The sequence below is a fragment of the Paramormyrops kingsleyae genome, chromosome 12 (genome assembly GCF_048594095.1).
Source record: "Paramormyrops kingsleyae isolate MSU_618 chromosome 12, PKINGS_0.4, whole genome shotgun sequence".
In the NCBI taxonomy this organism is placed as follows: Eukaryota; Metazoa; Chordata; class Actinopteri; order Osteoglossiformes; family Mormyridae; genus Paramormyrops; species Paramormyrops kingsleyae.
Window position 1 is genome coordinate 28,323,967 of NC_132808.1, and position 21,863 is coordinate 28,345,829.

A 21,863-nucleotide genomic window follows, 5' to 3' on the forward strand; every position below is an offset into this window, starting at 1 on the left:
AGTCAGAATGCACGCTTCCGAGTCCATCTTCCATGTTGATGTCTGCCATTAGTGATTAGCTGATTTGAGCTCAATGATAGTTACCATATTTCTCTTTTTCCCCAGTAACTGTTAACATTAGAACAGAACAGAATGGAATGGAACAGAATTGAGCAGAACAGAACAGTGATGCTTTATGGATCCCCGTGGGGATAGTATCTTCTCGCCTCTGTACTTTATAATATGTTCCCTATGACACTGCTCATGTTAAAGTGTTTAATCCATCTCCATCCATTTGAAGGGGACGGTTGGTCTCGGTGTCTGTTTATTTTTCCCTCCTTTCTGCAGTTTCACCAGTCTTTTGACCTCCCTTTTCGCCTTTTTTTCCAGCCCTGATAACATCGGCACCTGCTGGTATATCCTCCTGTCCGGCTCTGTGTTCATCAAAGAATCCATGTTCTTACCGAGGAGCAGGTAGGTAATCGGCCTCTGGATCCTCATTATAGTGTCCTTGAGAACACTTGTGCTGAAAGCTGCATGTAAGTTATTGCATGTTAATCAGCTGCAGAGCCCAATAATCCAGCGCTAAGTACTGAAATGTAATTCGCTCAGTAGCCGGCATCGATTTCTTTGGTTTTTGTGGTCTGGAAGCAGAAATAGGCAAAGCAGCTACCAGACCTGAGCATAGCAGCTTCTGGGAATGAGGTGGTGTTGGGTTGGCCTCCAGGCTTTCGTGCAGATCAGCGGACGCCCTGGGCGTGTCCTGTCCCGAGGGTGGCGCACGCACGTGCGTTTCGTTTGTGGCGTTTCCCGAAACCCCCGTGGGAGCTCAGGCGGGTGAGGAGATGCTATCCCAGGCAGACGCTGCTCTTCCAAAGGGCAGGCCTCTCTCTGCACTCCTCCACCTATCCAACGCTCTGTCCTTCAGCGTCAAGGCGACACGTAGGAGCCGATTGGCCGGTTGCCAAGCCACTGCGCTGTCAGCCGCGTCTAACCTGTACTGTTAAAGATGCATTTCGGTGGATTCATGATTTTTAAGTCGAGTGCTGCATCCAGTCATTCTCCTAGCAATTTATTGGAGATGAAATTCATAATGTTGAGATGTCAGTAAAGATCAAGCCAGACAGTTTAACCCACTCGTGCCACGGGCACAGTAAACACAGAAGGTGAACCAGCAGCAGCTGTGCGTATATTAATGGTACTGGACGGAAAACAGGAAACCGTCTTTATTTTGTCCTGATGACTTTCCGTACTTAAAGCTCTTGTTCCGCCCTTATGGTGTTTCCTGAAAATGGCTTCACTGACGAGGAGGGTTTGTGCAGCACGGTGGGCCGAGGGGGGCGACCCTGCGTGACCCCAGCCGGGCCGCTTCCGAGTATTGACCAGGGTCGGGCGCGATCGCGGCGGCGGCGGCGGGAAAAACACAGGGGAGGATGCGGACCGGACGTTGCCGACTTGGCGCGGCAGCAAGGGGAAGACCCAGTGCGGGCACCATTGTTATAAGCATCCTCACCATTCTTACTCGGGGGGGCGGGTTCGAGTCCAATGACATTCGCCCTCTGTGGTCTGGAGGCAGCCCAAGCCGATTTGCCACCTGCCCTAGCGTCACGGGTTAAAAATTAGCAGTGACAGTCGGGGGGGGGGGGGGGGGGGGGGGGGTTGTTAAGAGGCCACAATAGGATTAACTGGAGCGTGCAGATATGGGAGGGTTGGGTTTCAAAGTGGAGCTGGCGTGTTCGCGGCGGATGGGGAGACCACCTCCGATACCGCGCCCCACCCCCCCCCCAATAAATCAGCTGCATATTAGATTCAGGAAGGATAATGCAGCTGGTAATTGAATGAAGAATAGGGGAGAGCTTGGTGCTATTTACAAAGGCAGCCGTGTAATTGGAGGCGGGCGGACAGTCGTCTGTAAAAATAGCAGGGTGATTGAGTGGGGAAATGCAAACGCTTGCTGTCGTAAAAGCCATGTGGACGGCCGAGGAAAGCTGCCACCTGATCGCTTTTTGTCTGATCGGGTTGTTCCGGTGTAAACCAAAACCCTACTGGTGCTGGTGACCTAGTGATCAGCTCAGAGCTGGGGACTAATGCCGATTCGCACTATGCCGGGTCCTGGGTTCGCCATGGGTCCGCTCGGCTGTGATTGCCTCTCTGCAAAATGATGCGCCAGAACAATGCGCTTGATTGGCTGGGCTTCAAGCCCACAGCCACGTGGACAAGCCTCTCGCCGCAGATCCCTTTGACACGTGTTTTTCTCGCTGACTTAACGTGTCCTGGTTGCTCTGGTGCACCGAGCACGTTCCTGGTGAGTTCATGGATGCTCTGTATCCCTCTGAATTTTGTCGACTCTCTCTCCTGAAACGCTGCTTATGCTTTTGGAGATTTCCTGAGAGCGGGGATTAGGTCATGTCCACAGCGACCCCCCCCCAACATGTTTACGCCGCCCTTCCAGGTCAGCTACCCTTTGTAAGAGAGACCAGCGAGCTCTTGCACGTGTACTTGTACGCCTAAACGGCATGTAGGACGTAAGCGGCTCTCGGTGGTTGTGCTTCTTGGGCCGTGGCCTCGCCGGTCAGCCTCTGGAATGCAGGGGCAGCGTGGGGAGGGGGAAGCGGGGGGCGGGTCACTGCATGCATCAGGAAGTGGGCCGTTCACGGGAATGCTGCCTGCATTCCTCCTTGGGCAGAGAGACAGAGCGCAGCGCGAGGATCCAGGCACGGGAGGGCTGAACACAGCCACGCGGATCGCCGGTACGGACAGCCCCCCCCCGGCACACCGGGGACACTTAGGTGAGCATGCAGCTGTGTGCCGCCCGGATACTCGTGGTGCGCTGCCCCGGATTCTGATCAGCATCGCCCGGGATTGGCCATGCTAGTGCTGAATGACCCGCTTGCTTAGGATAGTTAAGGAGCGTTTATCTACCGGTAACACATGGAAAGTGGTGGGGGGAGGGGGCTCTGCGCCACCTGTCCGTGCTCCCATCCCCCCTCTGCTGCTGGGGGTGGTGACACTGGCGGGGAGCGATCCCTGGGCCCTCCGTGGGGGACGACGGGTCCTGGGCAGGGATCTGCTCCCAGCTCCTCTCACCTGGTCCTTTTTGTACCGTATACTACAATTCCTCCCACCCGGGCTGGGGGCCGTCATGGATGTCCTCTCTGGTGTCCATCTGAATCCTGTTCCTCCTCCGCTTTGTCCTTCCTGGGCTGGGGGCCGTCACTCATCCCCAGCCTCACCGCAGCACCCATGTCCACGTGGAAAGGCAGACGGTGAGCGTGGCGGTAATGCGTCCAGCAAGCCGCCTAGGGATTACAGGTCCCCTCATGCTCTGGTTTTTATTACTTCTAAACGCTGTAAATGTTTCGGTGTGGAATATAAATTAATGGGCTGATCATTTAACTGCCCCTCAGGGAGATATTTTGATCAGCTACTGTTTAGTCTAACTGCACACGCAGTATTCCCAGTGTTTGTACGCTGGGCGTATGGATTGGGTACGCATAAAGGCACTCCTTAGGGTTAGGCTCTGCGCAGGTTTGATGCCCCCCCCCACGGCAAACACGAATGAAGAGTGATAATGAAGAACCACAGTGGGGGGGTGGGGGATGGCATGTTAATCAGCAGCAGCCTGTCCTACTTTAGCGCTGTAATTACAGCAACAGAAAGTTCCCCATGGAGCGCCTAACTCGATCGGAGCGCCTAACTCGGTCTCGCGTGGGGCGGGCCGGAGGCAGGGGGCCGCAGACGCTTCCGAGCCGCCGCTCCGCTCTGCCCGGGTGTGGCGATTCCTCGCCATGCTATTTCGGCGCGTATGCGTGCTTTAATCACAGCCCGGGCCTTGATGTCACTCTGCGCTGGGTATTTTTACCCCGAAGGTCAGTCGCAGCTCGTCTGGGGGGTGTTACTGTCAGCACCTCCTCACTGGCCGCGCCTCCTCCGTCTGACTCCCCGTTTTCCTCTCCCTTCTCTCCCCAGCTTCGGAAAGCGCTCCGCAGGCAGCCTCAGGCGTGGGTGTGAGTGCATCGTCCTGGAGCCTTCCGAGATGATCGTGGTGAGTCCCTCTGCCCCGCCCCACCCTGCCCCCGGTGCTCTCAGCAGGCCTTGGGGGGGCATTGGGGGGGGTTGTTAAAGTCCGTGCTCTCATCTGCTCACTGTTTGGAGCCTCAGGTGACTGGTATATGCCCTGAACATACCGCCGGCGTGTACGTTTTGAGCCTCTGTCTCTGTCCTGTCCTTGTGACCGACGGAAAGATGGCTCCGGTGAATGGGCATGTTCTGCCTGCTAGATGCTGATCACACCACAGACTATTTCGGGATCTCCGGCAGTTGCCATAGCAGCAGAGGGTTCAGGGGAGGGATGCTGTGGTGCGAGGGGAGTGTAAAGGAGAGGCTGAGAGCTCGGGTTTGTCCCCGGACAGGCCTGCTGTAACAGGGTCCCCCAGCGTTCTGGGGGGCAGGCCGTCTGAGCGACCCCATGATTGGTCTCAGCAGTGTGCTCTTTGTTTACATCTCATTGTGAAACCCGCCCTCTCACTCACCTCTCTGCCCCATTTAGATTGACTACATGGATGAAAATGAAGAGTACTTCCAGCGGCAAGCGTCCTACCGACAGTCTCGCAGAAGATTCCGGAAGATTAACCAGAAAGGAGAGCGGCAGACGATCACGGACACGGTGGAGCCGTATCCCATGGGGAAGGCCCAGCCCGCAGGGAAGCCCCCTCTGCCTCGCGGATATCACACGGTGAGAGGCCGCCCTCTGCCTCGTGGGTATCGCATGGTGAGTGGCTGCCTTCTACCTCACGCATACTGTACTGTGAGAGGCCGCCCTCTGCCTCGCGGATACCGTACGGTGAGAGGCCGCCCTCTGCCTCGCGGATACCGTACGGTGAGAGGCCGCCCTCTGCCTCGCGGATACCGTACGGTGAGAGGCCGCCCTCTGCCTCGCGGATACCGTACGGTGAGAGGCCGCCCTCTGCCTCGCGGATACCGTACGGTGAGAGGCTGCCCTCTGCCGGGGAAAGGCCTGCTTTTCTCTACCTCACCTCTCTGTTGTTCTGAGCGCATGAGGCCGTAATTAGGGAGAATCCTCGGGGTTAATTGGTAAATGTGTCCAGTCCAGTCGAGTCTGGTCTCCAGGAGGGGAAACTGACTGACTGCTGGTTCCAAGCGTGTCTACACGCTCAGGCATCTCCGGGTGTGTCTGAATCCCCCTCCAGTTAATAACGGCCAGCCTGTGCACGTCTCAATTGGAGGTGATCCCCCAGGCCCCCCCCTCGCTGGCGTCTGACAGCCCTGCAGTCGCTGCCCCACATTCATCCCTTTACGCATCCAAGCAGAGGCTCCATTTGACACGGAAAATCCGTGGAATTATGTGGAATTTCTCTGGAGCGGAAAATGCCAGACTTTCTCATGCTCCATAGCAGCTGATCCTAAACACATGCGAGGGTGCACATTGCCGCCTGCTCCAGGCACATGCCTAGCTGAGCACAGGCGAGCCCGGCTAGCGCTTCCGGTATATTTACGGCCGACCGCTGTGTAAGGGTGGGTCCGTCCCTCCGCAGTCAGTGACTCGTCGAAGCCATGGAGGTGTGGGACAGTTAATCCCTTCTGTGATATCCTGGGTCTTTTCCTTATTTCATTTAGTCACATTCAAAGGATTTTTCTCCAAATCTGTCCCAGCCAGATGCATTAAAAGATGCTTTTTCTTTTTTTACTGCATGATAATTGCGATAAAAATTCAGGTGTTTCTTCAGCTTGAGTGACTCGCTTCACACAGATTCTCTTGTCAGTTTAGTTATTAGAATCGTGTGATGTCCGTCCTCTGTGCGCCGTCCGTCCACTCTGTCCTGACCCTCTACGAAACTCTGTTTGTCAAAACTCTGTCTGTCTCTCTCCCTCTGTTACTCTGCCTCTCACTCTTACTCGTTGTTTGTCTCTCTCTCTCTCTGTTACTCTGTATGTTTGTCTGTCTCTCTCTCTTACTCTCTCTCTCTGTTTCGCTGTGTGTTTGTCTCTCTCTTTCTCTCTCTCTCGCTCTCTCACTCTCTCTGTTTCTCTGTGTGTTTGTCTCTCTCTCTGTCTCTTTCTCTCGCTCTCTTTCTCTGTGTGTTTGTGGCTCTCTCCACATTTCCATCTATTTCTCTGTGTGTCTGTATCTCTCATTCCTTGTCTGTGTCCTCCTCCTGTGTTTATCACATCAGTAAAGACAGTGGTTATTAACTTGCTTTGTCATACACTTTAAGCAATATGAGTCATGGATATTTCCCATAGCAATAAAACGACAAATCTTCTACAGGATAAACAGTGAACCCTATGGTGTCATTAATAATAATTAAAGCACTTGCTGTAATCATGACCTTGTTTCATGGTGTATTGAAGATCCGTGTAATCGCAGGGATCTTACTCATAACTGGATGTTTACAGGGCTTGTTACCCCCGATTTAAGACCCCATCATTAAGTCTCCATTTAATTCTGAGGAGTGTCAGCCTGTGGGAATGAGTGAATCGCCTGTGCCCCCCCCCCGCACAGGGTTCGGTGGGGGCTGTACTGTAACGTGATAGTTTTGAGGTGCACTGCACCTGTTCCACAGAAGCCGGAATGAAGCACCGCGCAGCTTCCTAAGCGTATCGATGGGGTCTGCAGGCACTGCCCGCGAGCCCCTTCGGCCTGCTGCCGGGCCTGTTCTGTCCTGCCTGCTTTCGCCTGCTGGTGGAGTTCCGGCTCCGTGCTCAATGTCCGCCGTCTCTCGGGAATCCTCCAACCCAGCTATTGGTTTTATTTAAGTTTTCTGAACTGCAGCTCTGGCGTTTGGACACTGTACACTCATGTGGGTCTCGTCCCAGCCCCGCCCCCTTGCCTCATCTCACGGCCCCTCCCCTTTTGGCTCTTCTCGCAGCCCCACCCCCGCACCTCTTTGTTATAGCCCCGCCTCCTGACCCTCAGCACGGCCCCACCCCTGCTTCTTTTTGAATAGCCCTGCCCCTTCGAGCAGCTTTGTTTTGCTTTTCTCCTCATTTCCTTCCCCATCTTCCCCGTCTGTTTCTGAGCCGAGCTGCCAGCCCCCAGAGCACATGAGGAAGTCCCCTTTCCCGTCAGCCAGCTTGGGTGGGAGGCTCACCAGCCCCTCAGGTTCCCTCCTGGACTTCCGTGATTAGCGTGGGAAAGCAGGACGAAGGCGGGATAACTGGGCAAACAGGAGTTTGGCTGTTATTGATGTGGGATTCCTGACCTCATTGGGATGCACAGAGCAGCTGAGGGCACAGTTACTGTATGGGGGGGGGGGGGGGCATCAGTGACTGTCCGCTTAATGAATGAGGCTTCGCAGTGCTTGGTGTCATGGGCAGCTTGGCAGGTCATTGAGGGTGATCATCTTGTGGAGGGTGACATGCAAGCCACATGTCTTTTAACCGCAACAAATAAAAACACTGTTATGCATAAATGGCTTTTGCATGGCAGACAGAGCCTGGATGTGCTTAGTTTGTCACTGGTAGGAAACAGCGGCCCTCATCGCGAGCTTGAGCAAATGGTGACAGTTGACCTCGAAGCAGCAGCCTGTATGAAATAATGAGAGCTTGGGGTCAAAGGGCAAGCTCAGCCAGCACCCAGTTCCTCGGAGCTACTGGGGGCAAGGGTTTCACTCAAGGGCGTGGATGTGGGATTCAAACCCACGACCTACTGGACACAAGATGAGAGCTGTAACCCAGTGAGCTGAGCACTGCACCCTTAACCGTCCTCGTCACGCTCATTGTCCATCTGAAGGGCCCAATCAGCAGTGACTTGTGTTCACGCAGCCTGTCAGATTGGCTGTTTGTCAGCATGACATAGTACTTTGCTTTGCTAACTTAATTTAGTGGCCGCTGTCCCCGGTTCGAGCAGCGCCGCCCGGCTTTCCGCATGCTCTCTGGGACATGCTGGCATGCTCAGGGGCATCCCCGTGCTGGCTCTCCTCCTTCCTCTTGGCCCCCCCCTCAGCCCGCTCCCTGGCCTCCACCCCCGCTGCCCGGCCTGGATGCTTGACCGCGCCGCGGTTAGTGGTGGGTTAAAAGGCCAAGAGATTCGCTCAATGAAGCCATCGCACTACAGCGGCCGCCCGTGATTGATGGGGGGGGGTGCCGGGGGCTGTGGGCAGAGCGCAGGCACATTGCAGGTGGTGGCTGTAACTTAAGGCACCCCCGCGCCCCCATGACATCAGCGAGCATAGAGCTGCATCCTGTCAGTCCGGACAAGGCACAACTCCTCCTCCAGGAGGCCCGCCTTGGGGTGACACTCCTGCCCCCCCCCCCCCCCGAAATGGCAGGCGGTGGGGCACTATAATGCCAGAAAGAGCCTATCCTCCCTGGTTGCTATGCCAACTGCCTGCAGCCTTCGTCCCCCTGAACACCAGGCGTGTTAACGGGAGGGTTTGGGGCGGAGGATTATTCCCGCTCCCCCACATCCCCCGCTGGCGGCCTGGGTAGCCTACAATCTCCCAAAGTGCGGTGACAGGATGGTAGGCTTTATCTGACTGCTCCCTGCTATCATCAGCTGGGGGGGGCGTCCCTATTCACACCCCTCCCCCTCCCCTCACTGGCCAATGGATGGGCACCATTTACAGTGCGGAGGGGACAACTGGGGGGGGGGACTGCACTCAGTACTGGGCTGAATGGGGGGTGACCACAAAGCACTGAGCCCAGGTTAGATTTGGGGGGGGAGCGCAGGAGAGAGAGAACAAGGGAGAGAGAGCGCATGAGAGAAACAGAGAGAGACAGAAGGAGGGAACACGAGAGAGAGAGAGAGAGAGAGAGAGAGAGGGGCAGAAGGAGGGAACACGAGAGAGAGAGAGAAAGAGAGAGACAGAAGGAGACAGCGCATGAGAGAGAGAGAGAGAGAGGGGGGAGAAAACACGAGAGAGGCAGAAGGAGGGAACACGAGAGAGAAAGACAGAAGGAGACAGCGCTTGAGAGAAAGGAGAGAACACAGAGAGAGATTCAGAAGGAGGGAGCGCATAAGAGAAAGAGAGACAGCCATTTTGCTCTTTTTTTTTTTTTTTTTTTTTTTTAAAAAAAAAAAGAAAATCTCAGCAATAGTTTTATCTGCCCGATTGGCCAGAGTGCTTCCATTACGGAGCATGTGGGGATGCAGCGCGGCGTGAACGTGACACACTGCGTCTGCGCAGACCCTGGGGGCAGGACCAGGCTGACGCTCGCCACGGCCGCCATCACTGGCTCCCCACAGCTGCGGGACCCCTCCCTCCCTGCTGGAGGTGCTGAGCGCAGCCAGACAGCTGCGAGGAGGACGGGGAGAGAGGGAGAGCAAGCGAGAGGGAGAGAGAGACGAAGCAGGATGTTAGAATTGTGCGCACCATACACTGGTTCATTATGAAACCATTAGCTGACACTGCCAGCCATGGAGTCCTGGGCCAGCAGAACAGGAATCCTGTAAGTACGGGGACCCCCCCAGTGATTCACGGGCAGACGGGGGCGTAGATCTCGGCGTGTTGCTGGCAAATCGATCCTTCTGGCCCGCCGCCGCACGGGTGAGTGAGCGACGGCGATCCGCTGGGGCTGGGCGGCGCGGTCGGCGGTTCGGAGCCTCGGCGTGGAGCGGTTTTCCTGCGTGTGTGATGCGCGGCCCGCGAACGCTCTTGGGAAATGTCTGCTGACAGATGATGCGTCCTGAGCGAGGGGGCTGCGCGCTGGCAGCGCTGAGGGTGCCTACAGTGGCTCTGCGTTTAAAAAACAGGGACGATGTTAATGGATGCTCTCGGTCTGTCTCGTCCCTGAGCGGAGGTGTCCGCGGGAGGCAGTGACATCGCCGCTCGGCACTTCGCGGGATCTGTCAGGTCCCCGGCAGCACCTCGGGTCCATGCCGTCACGGCGCAGGCAGCGTTCCTGCGTCCATCCCGCTCGCATTAATTAGCCTGCCGGCGTCTGAGGTGTAATTAGCACATGACCGTGGACTCGAGTGCTGCTGAGCATCCAGGGCTCTGCGCAGAAAATGGAGGTTTGTGTACCTTCTGAACTGAGCCTTTTACCGCCGCGGGAGCCTCACTGTGTGCCACTGCGCTGTTTCCGTGCCGCTCCTGTGTGTCTCTCTGTCTTACAGTCATATACAGACGTTTCCTCAGTCATGTTTCCACCAGGCATCGCGCCTCACAGGCAGCCATTGTGGCAGTATCAAGGACTGTTTGTCTGGCCGTGTTCGGTCGGTTTTGGCAGAGCGCTGTTTTTCCGCCCGGTCGCTGCCCGGCCCGGTCCTCTCCTTGGAGCCCTGTAATAGCTTCAGGGCGACCTTCACGCCGAGTAGGTGCGATTTCCTTCTGGTAAGGAGGCTCACAGACGGCCTTTCCTCTGCTCCGATGGCTCTTTGGCGTGTGTCCCCTGCGTTGGGCTTTGTGAGGTTGGATACCTGAAACTGGTTCATGTCATGGGGGCTGTGTTGTTTTACCTGGGGGAGGAAACTTCAGCATTTAATTCAGCATTTATCTACCAGATAAACAATTAGCTTTTTTGTGGGGGTGAGGGTGAGCTAGTAATTGGGGCTGTTGAAATTGAGGGTCTGCTCTTGGGGCCAGTGCCAATGGTGATGGGATTCGAACCAACAAGTTTCTGAGTGATAATTTGAGTTACAAATGGTGAATTGGCTCTGAGAAAGACAAGGTGAATTTCGGAGGATGCCATTTGTCGGCCACTCAAGGATGTGGCTGTTTGGGGGAATGATGTCTGCGAGGCACGGCGCTCGCAAAGCAGGTCTCATGGGGCCTGACTGCCACTCCCCAGGCCTGAAACCCGAGAGCACCCGGCTGAGCCCTGACGTCATTTCACTTTACAAGGTTATTGAAAGATCAATGTCTGGCGTTTGCTTGTTAATCGCCTCCGTGTGTCCATAGCAAATGGTGCATGCTCCGTGGCTGTTTTCTGACAAGCACAGGGGAGTGGTGGCTGATCGCGAAGCATGGAGCCGCCATTAAAGGTCGTTACCGGCTTCTGAGAATAAATGCCGGATTTCATCAGCATGCCGTACCGGTCAGTCACCACTCTCTTCTTGTTTATCATCAGGAAACCTTCAGCTGTCTTCGACCATGCATGTGGTGTGTCGTCTGCTAGACACTCTCTGGTGGTACACACTAGAGACTGCACAATTACATGGCATCCATGTAAATGCTAGTGTGTCGAACAGTGAGTTGGGCTGCGGTGTCATAACGTGGCGTGTATGTCGTGAAGTTGGGGCAGGTAGCGTGACCAGCATGAGGCGGGTTAGTAAGTTTCTGGACTGTTGATGTTTTACCCTAAGACTCTGCAGATCGGCCTGATGACTGTAAGCAGCCCCTCGCATCAGCCGGCTAAAGGAATCGACTGAATTTCAGTCTTGGATGCTTCAGCGTGTGGTCAGTCAGCCTCAGGAGTGTTTCCATTTTCCCCCAAGACTCAAACGGCCATCAGAGCACGGAGGACCATTAATCGCTCGGAGCAGGTCTGATGGACGAGTGGCTGGGCCCCTTGGGGGATAGAAGGTGCTGCTGGAGCAAGAGTGCAGCTTTGTCCTGGGGACGGGGGCCAGATCACATGGCCTGCTGACATTTCCTTGTTGACCAGCCTCACTGTTGGCTTTTTCTGCTTCCTAATGCCGTCTTCTGGCAGGATATTCTCCAGGGGATTACAGTCACAGCCTCACGTCATTGCTTTCGGTTTTCTCCTGAGATTTGAGCTGGAAGGAAATTGCGTGTTAAGCTTTGGGGGAAAAAACGTGTGAAGACACGTTTCCTCCCATTATTTTTAGAGGTGTTATTTGGGGTAATTTCACAATCCTTGAATAATAAGCAGGACTTGTGAAGTAGGGCTCCACTGATTCTGTTTCTTTCATGCAGACCTTCTGTAGATCTTAGTTAATTTGAAGTGTCTTTTTCTTTTAATAACAGGCTGGTTGTCTGAGAATGTGCTGCTAGGTGTCTTCGACACACATGACCAGTGGAGTGATGCTGTAATACGGAGATTGTTACCCGCCCAGGGTGTGGCTTTGCCTTTTGATTTGAACTCCGATGAGAAGCGTTTCATGGGACTCAGGGTAGTTAATGGGATATGATGTTGCGAGGGGAGGGGAATGCTGACTGCCCTCCTGCACCACATTAACACCCAGGTGCCTCCTCCCACAGCCGATTGGTACGTGGAGTTTGCTTGTGCACCTTACTGAGACCCGTGGCCTCTGACCATGCCTCTTACCGTGACCCACACCCCCTAACCAAGACCTGTGGCCTCTGACCATGCCTCTAATCATGGCCTCTAACCGAGATTCGTACCCTCTAACCAAGACCCGTGACCTCTGACCATGCCTCTACTCACAGCCTCTAATAGAGATCTACACCTTCTAACTGAGACCTGTGGCCTCTGACCATGCCTCTAATCATGGCCTCTAGCTGAGATCCGCACCCTCTAACCAAGACCTGTGGCCTCTGACCATGCCTCTACTCACAGCCTCTAACCGAGATCCACACCCTCTAACTGAGACCTGTAGCCTCTGACTATACCTCTAATCGTGGCCTCTAACTGCAACCCGCACCCTCTGACTGAGACCTGTGGCTTCTGACCATGGCTCTAATTGTGGCCTCTAACCGTAACCCGCACCCTCTGGCCGAGACCTATGGCCTCTGACCATGTCTTTAATCGCGGCCTCGAAACCGAGACCCGTGGCGTCTAATCACGCCTCTCCTGCCACCCAGCTCCCCGCTGACTTCGCCAAGCACCATCTGGCCGACGGCCTCCACCCTCAGGTGACCCACGTGACCTCCAGCCACTCAGGATGTAGCATCACCAGTGACTCTGGGAGCAGCAGCCTGTCAGATATTTACCAGGTAAGCACCACCCCCCCTTAAACCATAAAAAGACCATAAAAAAGACGTTAAAAAGACAGTAACAATAAATAATAACTGGCGATAAACTGAGGATGTCAGATAAAGAATTGTGTGGAAATGGCTCTCAGATAGATGCATTAAAAGAGAATAATGGCGTTAAGGCCAGTGAAGCACCTACAGCGTGTTCATAAGCACCATCTCACCGGCCAGCTGATGGACACCAGCCACACTTTGGTCCAGTCTCTCGTGACTGAAGTGCAACTGATGTGTTTACCGTACCTTGCGACTCGATTGGCTGAGAGTCCTTAGTGGGTCCCCCCCCCCCCCCCAGCAGTGCCCATGGGGTCCTCCGGGTCTGTCCCCTGCCCTCGATCAGGGCACCATCTGCTTTCCCCGCTAATCCGCCCTCGGCTCCTGCGCCGGTAGACGCGTGCTTGACATCAGCCCCGGACGCCGCCGGCAGTAACCGGATGGATGGTCCTCCATCTTAGGCGACCGTGACTCTCACTTCCAGGTCCGAGGGCCTTCTCTGTGTTAATCAGCAGCCGGCTGCTGACATGCAGATCAGTAAGCTGGAGGGTTGCTCTGTGCTCTGCTGAACGCCGGCGTCGTTTGGGTCGCAGCCCCTGTAGCAGTGTGACCTTGTTTCCATTTCTATCTTGAAATGCACTTTATATCTACTTACTTGCACACCCACCCCCCACCGCCCCCCCGTGGTCTTTCATATGTTGAGTGAAACTCAGCTTTAAACTGTACGCCTCCCCCTCCCCCCCCGCCCTGAACGATTCAGAAGAGAATGGAAACCGCACAGCTTGGATCTGCGGGCGACGCGTCCCACACCCTCCTGAAGTGTGAATTTCTTGCGCATTGCGCTTTGCGCTCCCCCCGACATGAGAGAGACGGCAGCTCCCCCCCCCCCCCCACTGCTAGACCGCTCTGGGGCCGCCCACGCGCCAGCCCGGCCCCTGGTTAAATCCCCAAATCGTTCCTTCAGATGGCTTAGAGGCTGATCCAAGAGCAGCACGTTTAAAAAAAAATAATAGTGCAGCCTTCCGGCGTGATGGACGACGCCCAATTATAGATAAGGCCACTCTGCTGAGGGGGCCGGCGTCTGTGAGCCTTAATTAGCGGCGAGACAATGCGTGTCGGCCACTAAGGGATCCCGTCTGCTTACACGCCGCCTGCAGGAAGCGGCAGCCTAATCGAATGCAGCGTGCGTCTGCGCAGACACGCTCTTTGCAGTCGTTCACTTGCAGTGCTTAGTATCGATGGGTTTCAGCTTAAAATGTTGCCATATTGGTCCTCTTACATCTGTGTAATTAGTCCTGAAACATTTATGATGAGCACATTTATCCTTTACATTAATTTTGCCGATATTTTTATCCAGCGTAATGTACATTTTTGAGAAAGCAGAGTCAGACTGTCCCTGGAGTATTTGGGGGCGACATCACACTGCTGACCTTGGCATTTGAACCAGCAACATTCCAGTCACAGTCCTAACCCACGAGCTACACACCATACATCTTTACTTTTACCGAGACGCAAGACGTGTCTGAGTCAGCCTGGGCGTGGGGCGTTAACCAGGGAATCTGTGTTGCAGGGTAGTTCTGAATGGCTCATTTCATAGGCCTTTGTAGAAATTTTGGCATTGTGCTCGGGTTTAGTGCTGGGGAGATGGGCCTGTGTTTGTCAGGCAGGCATTCACTTTAAATCATGTGCAGGAGCTCAGGCTTCAGAAGTGTATATATAGAGTGGGGACCCCAGATTTCCTCTGAGGGGAGATGTGTAAGGCCTGTGTTCCTCTTTCTGTAAGGATGACAGAGATATCTTTTAAAATAAAAATGATAATGAAATGTAGCCTGGCTTTGCATGGGAGGAAGGAAGGAGGTAAATGAACAGAGATGGTGTAGCACGGCCTGGGTGTAGCACCGGGCTGGGCTCGGGTGTAGCACCGGGCTGGGCTCGGGTGTAGCAGCGGGATGGGCTCGGGTGTAGCACGGCCTGGGTGTAGCAACGGGCTGGGCTCGGGTGTAGCACGGCCTGGGTGTAGCAACGGGCTGGGCTCGGGTGTAGCACGGCCTGGGTGTAGCAGCGGGCTGGGCTCGGGTGTAGCACGGCCTGGGTGTAGCAGCGGGCTGGGCTCGGGTGTAGCACGGCCTGGGTGTAGCAGCGGGCTGGGCTCGGGTGTAGCACGGCCTGGGTGTAGCAGCGGGCTGGGCTCGGGTGTAGCAGCGGGATGGGCTCGGGTGTAGCACGGCCTGGGTGTAGCAGCGGGCTGGGCTCGGGTGTAGCACGGCTCGGGTGTAGCAGCGGGCTGGGCTCGGGTGTAGCAGCGGGCTGGGCTCGGGTGTAGCACGGCCTGGGTGTAGCAGCGGGCTGGGCTCGGGTGTAGCAGAGGGCTGGGCTCGGGTGTAGCACGGCCTGGGTGTAGCAGCGGGCTGGGCTCGGGTGTAGCAGCGGGCTGGGCTTGGGTGTAGCACGGCCTGGGTGTAGCAGCGGGTTGGGCTCAGGTGTAGCACGGCCTGGGTGTAGCAGCGGGCTGGGCTTGGGTGTAGCAGCGGGCTGGGCTCGGGTGTAGCACGGCCTGGGTGTAGCAGCGGGCTGGGCTCGGGTGTAGCAGCAGGCTGGGCTCGGACGTAGCATAAGGCAGCCTGTGCTTGCGTGGTCGCCTATGCTGAGAGTTCTCCCAAACACAAGCAGGCTGCAGTCTGCCTATCACTTGCTGATGGGGCTGATTTCTGCACCTAAGCCGATCTCTCCGGCTTTGCCTCCATCTGCTCTTGTCGGCAGAAGACATTGATGCTGGGAAAGTGAGAATCTTTAACGCTAATAACTACTCTGTAGGTGGGTATTAGCTGCGGGCTTAAAGTAGCCGGGTGTGGTGATGGCGTTTTCTAGAAATCTCAGGGGGGGTTCCGTAGCCCCGGAGTCGAGCTGCATGATGGCTGCATATGGTTATCCATGCCGACCGTCTGCATTGACCTGATGATGAGGGTTTATAAACCGTTAATATGAGAAACTTTCATTTCATATTTTTTCTAAAGTGTCATGTTGGGCCGATTTGGTCAATGCTCACGACTCTGTGCATTTTGCAGAGTTACTCATCTCGACGTCTAGTTTTGCTCCAGTTGTCTGCATTACATTAATCTGGCAGGCAGTTTTATACAGACCAATGTACATTGCAAACATTGAAAGAGCAGAATCCGACAGCACCTGGAGCAATTCGGGGTTAAGGGCCTGGCTCAATGGCCCAATGGTGACATCACTGTGCTGACCCTGGGGTTTGAAATGGCGCCCCCATGTGCCTCACTGAGTGGAGTGTCACTGCTCACTCTGCCGACCCCCCCCCCCCCCCCCCCCAGGCCACGGAAAACGAGCCGGGTGACATGGACCTCAGCGGCCTCCTCGAGACGGCCGTGGACTCTGAGGAGGATGACGATGAGGAAGACATCGAGCGGGCCTCAGACCCTCTTATGAGCCGGGACATCGTGCGTGACTGTCTGGAGAAGGACCCCATGGACAGGACGGACGACGACATTGGTGAGTCTATGCAGTAAGTGTGCTAATGTAGCCCGCATGACAGCGAAGTTTGTGCTAAAGCGTGCAGGTGTGTCGTAGTCAGTTCAAGATGCTAAAGAGGTCGGCGAATCTGCTTAGCAGGCGTGCTAACCCGGCTAATATGACGATGGAGGCCAAATGCTGTGTGGAAAATGTACTGACTGGGGCACTATAGTGCGTCCAGTGGTGATCAGGCTTGGGTGTGCTGTCAGTGGGTGTGGCTTCCGCTACCATGTGACATTTTGTGCATGGGGACAGCCTTCCTCAGCCATCACGCTTTCTAGGCGCCCCCCCCCCGCTCTCGGCTCACCGTGCGGTGAGCTTGACGTGCGCCGACGCCACAGGCAGCTCTGAGACACGGCCGGCTGCGGGCTCGTGCCACGGGACTCTGTGTGGGTCACCTCTGAATGAAAGCAGCACGCCGCCATACCGAGGCTCAGCCGCGGCTAATCTGCCTTTTAACTGCATAATCCAGCACTGAATACTCAAGGGTACGGCCTCTGGAGGGCGGTCTGGAGCAGGATTCATCCCAGCAGCCGCAGGGCTGAGATCATACGTGGGCATTGTACCCCAGATCAAATGCTTCACGGCTGACAATGGGCAGCCACAGCAGAGCATGCAAAGCCATTCCCTCCCATTGATCTCATTAGTAACGTTTGGGGGGAGTCTCGGTCCTGCTCTTTATGGCTGCTATGCTCATTTCCTGGGGTGTCAGCATGCTGTTTCCTCAGGCGCGGCTTATCATTACATTTAGAAGTCATTTAAAATCTAATTGAAATGGAATCAACAGGAAGGAGTGATATTCCAGAAGGTAGGTGAGTGGATGGGGATGATGTCATGAGGCATGTTTTACTGGGTGATGCAGATGGTGAGCGATGGATATAGATGATGACATGAGGGATGTTTCACTGGGTGATGCAGATCTTGAGCTATGGATTTAGATGATGATGTGAGGAATGTTTCACTGGGAGATGCAGATGTTGCGCTATGGATGGAGATAATGTCATGAGGGATGTTTTGCTGGGAGATGCAGATGTTGCTCTATGGATGGAGATAATGTCATGAGGGATGTTTTGCTGGGAGATGCAGATGTTGCGCTATGGATGGAGATAATGTCATGAGGGATGTTTTTCTGGGAGATGCAGATGTTGCGCTATGGATGAAGATAATGTCGTGAGGGATGTTTTGCTGGGAGATGCAGATGTTGCGCTATGGATGGAGATAATGTCATGAGGGATGTTTTGCTGGGAGATGCAGATGTTGCACTATGGATGGAGATAATGTCATGAGGGATGTTTTGCTGGGAGATGCAGATGTTGCGCTATAGACGGGGATGATCTCGAGGGATGATTCGCTGGAAGATGTTGAGCTCTGGCTTTTGATTCTGATGTTTAGCTGCTTCTCCCACCACAGAGCAGCTCCTGGAGTTCATGCACCAGCTACCAGCATTCGCCAACATGACCATGTCCGTGCGGAGAGAGCTGTGTGCTGTCATGGTGTTCGCTGTGGTGGAACGTGCTGGAACCATCGTGCTCAATGACGGGGAGGAGGTGAGCGGGCCACTTTGTGCCCTGGTCCACGTTGGGGTCACTGAGCACTGTCGATGGCCTGGCACTGCATATACCAGCCACACCCCAGCTGTGCTGCATCCTTTTCACGTTGATTGGCTCTGTCTCCTGGCTCAGCTGGACTCCTGGTCAGTGATCCTGAACGGCTCCGTGGAGGTGACTCACCCAGACGGGAGGACCGAGATCCTCTGCATGGGCAACAGCTTTGGTGTCTCGCCCACTTTGGAGAAGGAGCTCATGAAGGGGGTCATGAAGACTAAGGTGGACGACTGCCAGGTGGGACTGCCTGACTGGAGGCCGGCGGGCCGTGGTGTAGATACTGTGTCGAAGGGCCGACATTCCTGTCTGACTTCCTGTTTTCGAAGGGATTCGTCGAAGTCCTCCTACTGACTTGATGAGCTCTGTCTGTTGCAGTTTGTGTGCATAGCCCAGCAAGATTACTGCTGCATCCTTAACCAAGTGGAGAAGAACATGCAGAAGGTGGAAGAGGAGGGCGAGATCGTCATGGTGAAAGAGCACCGCGAGCTGGACCGCACCGGCACCCGGAAGGGCCACATCGTCATCAAGGTCTTGCAGAAATCCCGGCCTCCCTTAAGGCATGGCTGCTTAGCGCCGATAGGGGTCTCACTGCCAACCGGCCTTCCTCCCGCAGGGCACTGCGGAGAGACTGACCATGCACCTGGTGGAGGAACACTCCGTGGTAGACCCCACCTTCATCGAGGACTTCCTGCTCACCTACCGGACCTTCCTCTCCAGTCCCATGATTGTGGGCAAGAAGCTCCTCGAGTGGTTTAATGATCCCAGCTTAAGGGATAAGGTATGCCATGTGATAGGTCCTTCATGGCAACTGAGGGCAGGTTTACATCTTGGTGAAGTTTTTTTAAATAACCTGAATAAGTACATTTGATGTCAAAAGTCTACATTGTAGAGGATAACATAAATATATCATAGCAATAGGAATAAAACTATGAGTTTATAAACTTAAAATGAGAGATTTCTGAATGCAAATGTTGTTTCCCTCCAGGTGACACGGGTAGTTCTGCTGTGGGTGAACAATCATTTCAACGACTTTGAAGGAGACGCCGCTATGACCCGCTTTCTGGAGGAGTTTGAGAGCAATCTGGAAAGAGAGGTGTGTGGCCCGTCTGCCCGGGGCTCTGCGGCGGTCTGCGTCTCTGTGAATGACGGCGAACTTGCCTCATCGGTCTTTATCCTGAACAATAACAGAAAATGAGCGGCCACCTGAGACTGCTGAACATCGCCTGTGCGGCCAAGGCGAAGCTGCGGGTGCTGACCCTGACCAAGCCATCCCGCGAGGCTCCGCTGCCCTTCACGCTGCTGGGCGGCTCGGAGCAGGGCTTCCGCATCTTCGTGGACAGCGTGCAGGCGGACAGCAAGGCGGCGGAGGTCGGCCTCAAGCGAGGAGATCAGGTGTGGCTCTCGTGTCTCCCTCCCCATCTGAGAAGGCTGGTCACGTTACGGTTTCTCTGGTTTTACTGGTTTTATCCTACTTGCCATACGTCTGGCTTTTAGAGGTTTTCCTTAGGGGACTTTCTTCAGGAGATCCTTCCTGTTTATGGAGTTTGCGCTTCACCGTTTGCCTGCAGTACGGCCCGGTGCTTCTCCACACACTCTGCCGTCATGACATTTGGAGATAACGTCAGGCCTTCCAGCTGACTGCCCTTTCATCACTCCGTTATCGAGTCCCCAAAACGGCTGCTTATCTGTAAGCACTAATGTGCCGGCAGATTGGGGGGGCTGTGCTTTAATGAGGGGGCAGGAAACGCCGCACGGAGAGTCAAAGGGGGGCTCGCCCTTCATCCTGGCTAGGCTCCGCCCTGATCCCTCTTCTCCCTCAGATCCCCTCGAAGATCTAAGAAGTGTTTCTTTGCATGCTGGGGATTCGTAATCTCTGTGTCATCTCCCCTCGCAGATACTGGAGGTTAACGGGCAGAGCTTCGAGAATGTGCCGCTGTCAAAAGCCAGCGAGATCCTGAAGAACAACACTCACCTGTCTATCACTGTGAAAACAAACCTGTTAGGTGAGCTTGGGCTCTGGAGCGCTGCTGGTGGTCAATAGGGGAAATGACTCCCAATGCCAGTGGCTGCCCTAGGCTTGTTTTGGCCAAATTTATTCTAGTAGATTCTTACCAAAATGCAGCAAGTTACAAAGACTAGTCTTAAGAAAATTAGGATGTTTTTGATTTTTTTCGTTTCTTGTATTTGGGGTCGGGAGGGACTATTTATCTTATTTTATAGATAGTGGTCAACTGCCTGTCATTTTCTGCCATAATGCATCGTTGTCTGACTGCAGTATTCAAGGAGCTCCTGACCATGCCAGTAGAGGAGAAGAACATGGGTCCACATCTCCCCAAGATCGGGGACATCAAGAAGGGCAGCCGGCACTCCATCCCTGACCTGGCCATGGATGTGGAGCAGGTCATGAACCTCGAGAAGGCCAACAAGAAGGCCAAACCCAACACCGTCATCAGCAAGAACAAGCTTAAGAAGATCTTTGACAAGAAGCGCATCAGTATTCTGCCCCAAAAGCCATACAAGTGAGCAGGAGAGTCGTTTTGAATTCATCCTCATACGTTATTCATTTCTGAGGGTTAAGTCCCTTTAAAAAGCCAGTGATCCTAAAGTGAGCTCTCTGCTGCCCCCTAGTGACGTGGGAATCGGGCAGTCTCAGGATGACAGCATTGTAGGGATGAAGCAGTCTAAACAGATCCACCCCACGCTCCCAGTCAGCGGGAACCTCTCCTCCAGCAACCCCGACCTCCTGCAGTCCCACCACCGCATCCTGGACTTCAGCAACTCGCCTGGTGAGGGTGCTCTTGTTACCCCTACTGCAGTGGAAAACATGCATTCAGACCTTCCTCCTCAACTTCAGTTTCAGCCAAATGTTCGGCAAAGATTCTGTGTGTGTGTGTGTGTGTGTGTGTGTGTGTGTGTGTGTATGTGAGTGAGTGAGAGAGAGAGAGGCTGCACTCGTGTCTTTGCGTTACAGAATATCTGTCCCACGTTTCATGGTGGTGCTTTTCAATACAGACCCTCAATGACATGCTCTGGCCAAAGGAATGAGTTTCAGACCAAATGCAGATGTTTCCAGTGAAGTACAAAGTGTTCCTGCTTCCTTTATATAAAATGTACTTTCTGTGTATCTTTCAGCACCGGTAGAGATTAGTAAGTATTGAGATCCGTCCGCTCTTTCCTGCTTGCCTTTCATATAACTCTCCTGATCTTTCCTATACTTCAGGAAATTTCTTTTAAATTGATTTCCTTTTTTTTACCAAAAACTCCACCAGAAAATCATACTTGGGCTTATTGTTGGCTATAAATTCTGTTCACCTTTCTTCAGTTCACTCTCAGACGTGTGTTATATATACCACATGAATCGTGTTTGGGGATGATGTCGGCTGAATGTGTGAGAGTTTCCAGACTCTGTGTTCTGCTGTGCGTACAGTTGGATTCCTTTGACTTCTCCTTCTCCAAGATGAACGTTCTTGATCACCACCCCACTGCTGGCGTGTTCAGGCTGCACCCGCTCTTGGGCTGGGTGTGTTGAGCTTGCACGCTAACACGTGTTTGTACACTAGAGGGCTAACGGTATTACACGAGTCCTCAAACGCCACGGCCCACGTGCGGCTTACAAACACCAGGGCCGTCCACTGAGTTTTCAGCGATGAGAGCAGCGAGATTTGAATTTTTTTTTATTTTTTTTATTGAATTTGAATGGGAACGGATTACAAACGATTATCAAATAAGAAGTAAACAGCTTCTCTGCTGTGTGCATGGTAATAGGCTCTTTTCTGTTGCCTCATTCCACTGGATTTATTTAAAGTGATACACCCCTTTAAATACATTCTGAATGATTACAAGAGCGACCCACAGGAATGCTGCTTCCCTATGGCCGTGGAATCAATTTAAAATCACA

At 54.1% G+C, this 21,863-nt stretch overlaps 1 protein-coding gene across 14 annotated transcripts in view; it reads left to right on the plus strand.

The window, feature by feature from the left end:
• LOC111833211 (rap guanine nucleotide exchange factor 2-like) overlaps positions 1-21,863 on the plus strand; it is a 58,459-nt gene that overhangs the window by 26,383 nt on the left and 10,213 nt on the right. For 8 of the 14 annotated variants that reach the window (XM_023791264.2, XM_023791297.2, XM_023791231.2 and 5 more), the window contains 15 exons: positions 370-453; positions 3,949-4,024; positions 4,529-4,714; positions 12,669-12,800; positions 16,163-16,340; positions 17,772-17,908; positions 18,044-18,202; positions 18,341-18,493; positions 18,579-18,743; positions 18,951-19,058; positions 19,154-19,357; positions 19,860-19,968; positions 20,241-20,484; positions 20,594-20,751; positions 21,098-21,112. In XM_023791264.2, coding sequence (XP_023647032.2) covers positions 370-453; positions 3,949-4,024; positions 4,529-4,714; positions 12,669-12,800; positions 16,163-16,340; positions 17,772-17,908; positions 18,044-18,202; positions 18,341-18,493; positions 18,579-18,743; positions 18,951-19,058; positions 19,154-19,357; positions 19,860-19,968; positions 20,241-20,484; positions 20,594-20,751; positions 21,098-21,112 — 2,108 coding nt within the window. Of the gene's footprint in view, positions 1-369; positions 454-2,607; positions 2,769-3,948; positions 4,025-4,528; positions 4,715-9,029; positions 9,391-12,668; positions 12,801-16,162; positions 16,341-17,771; positions 17,909-18,043; positions 18,203-18,340; positions 18,494-18,578; positions 18,744-18,950; positions 19,059-19,153; positions 19,358-19,859; positions 19,969-20,240; positions 20,485-20,593; positions 20,752-21,097; positions 21,113-21,863 lie in introns of those variants that run through there. The other 6 variants (XM_072697866.1, XM_072697868.1, XM_023791305.2 and 3 more) reach the window with 5 other exon arrangements.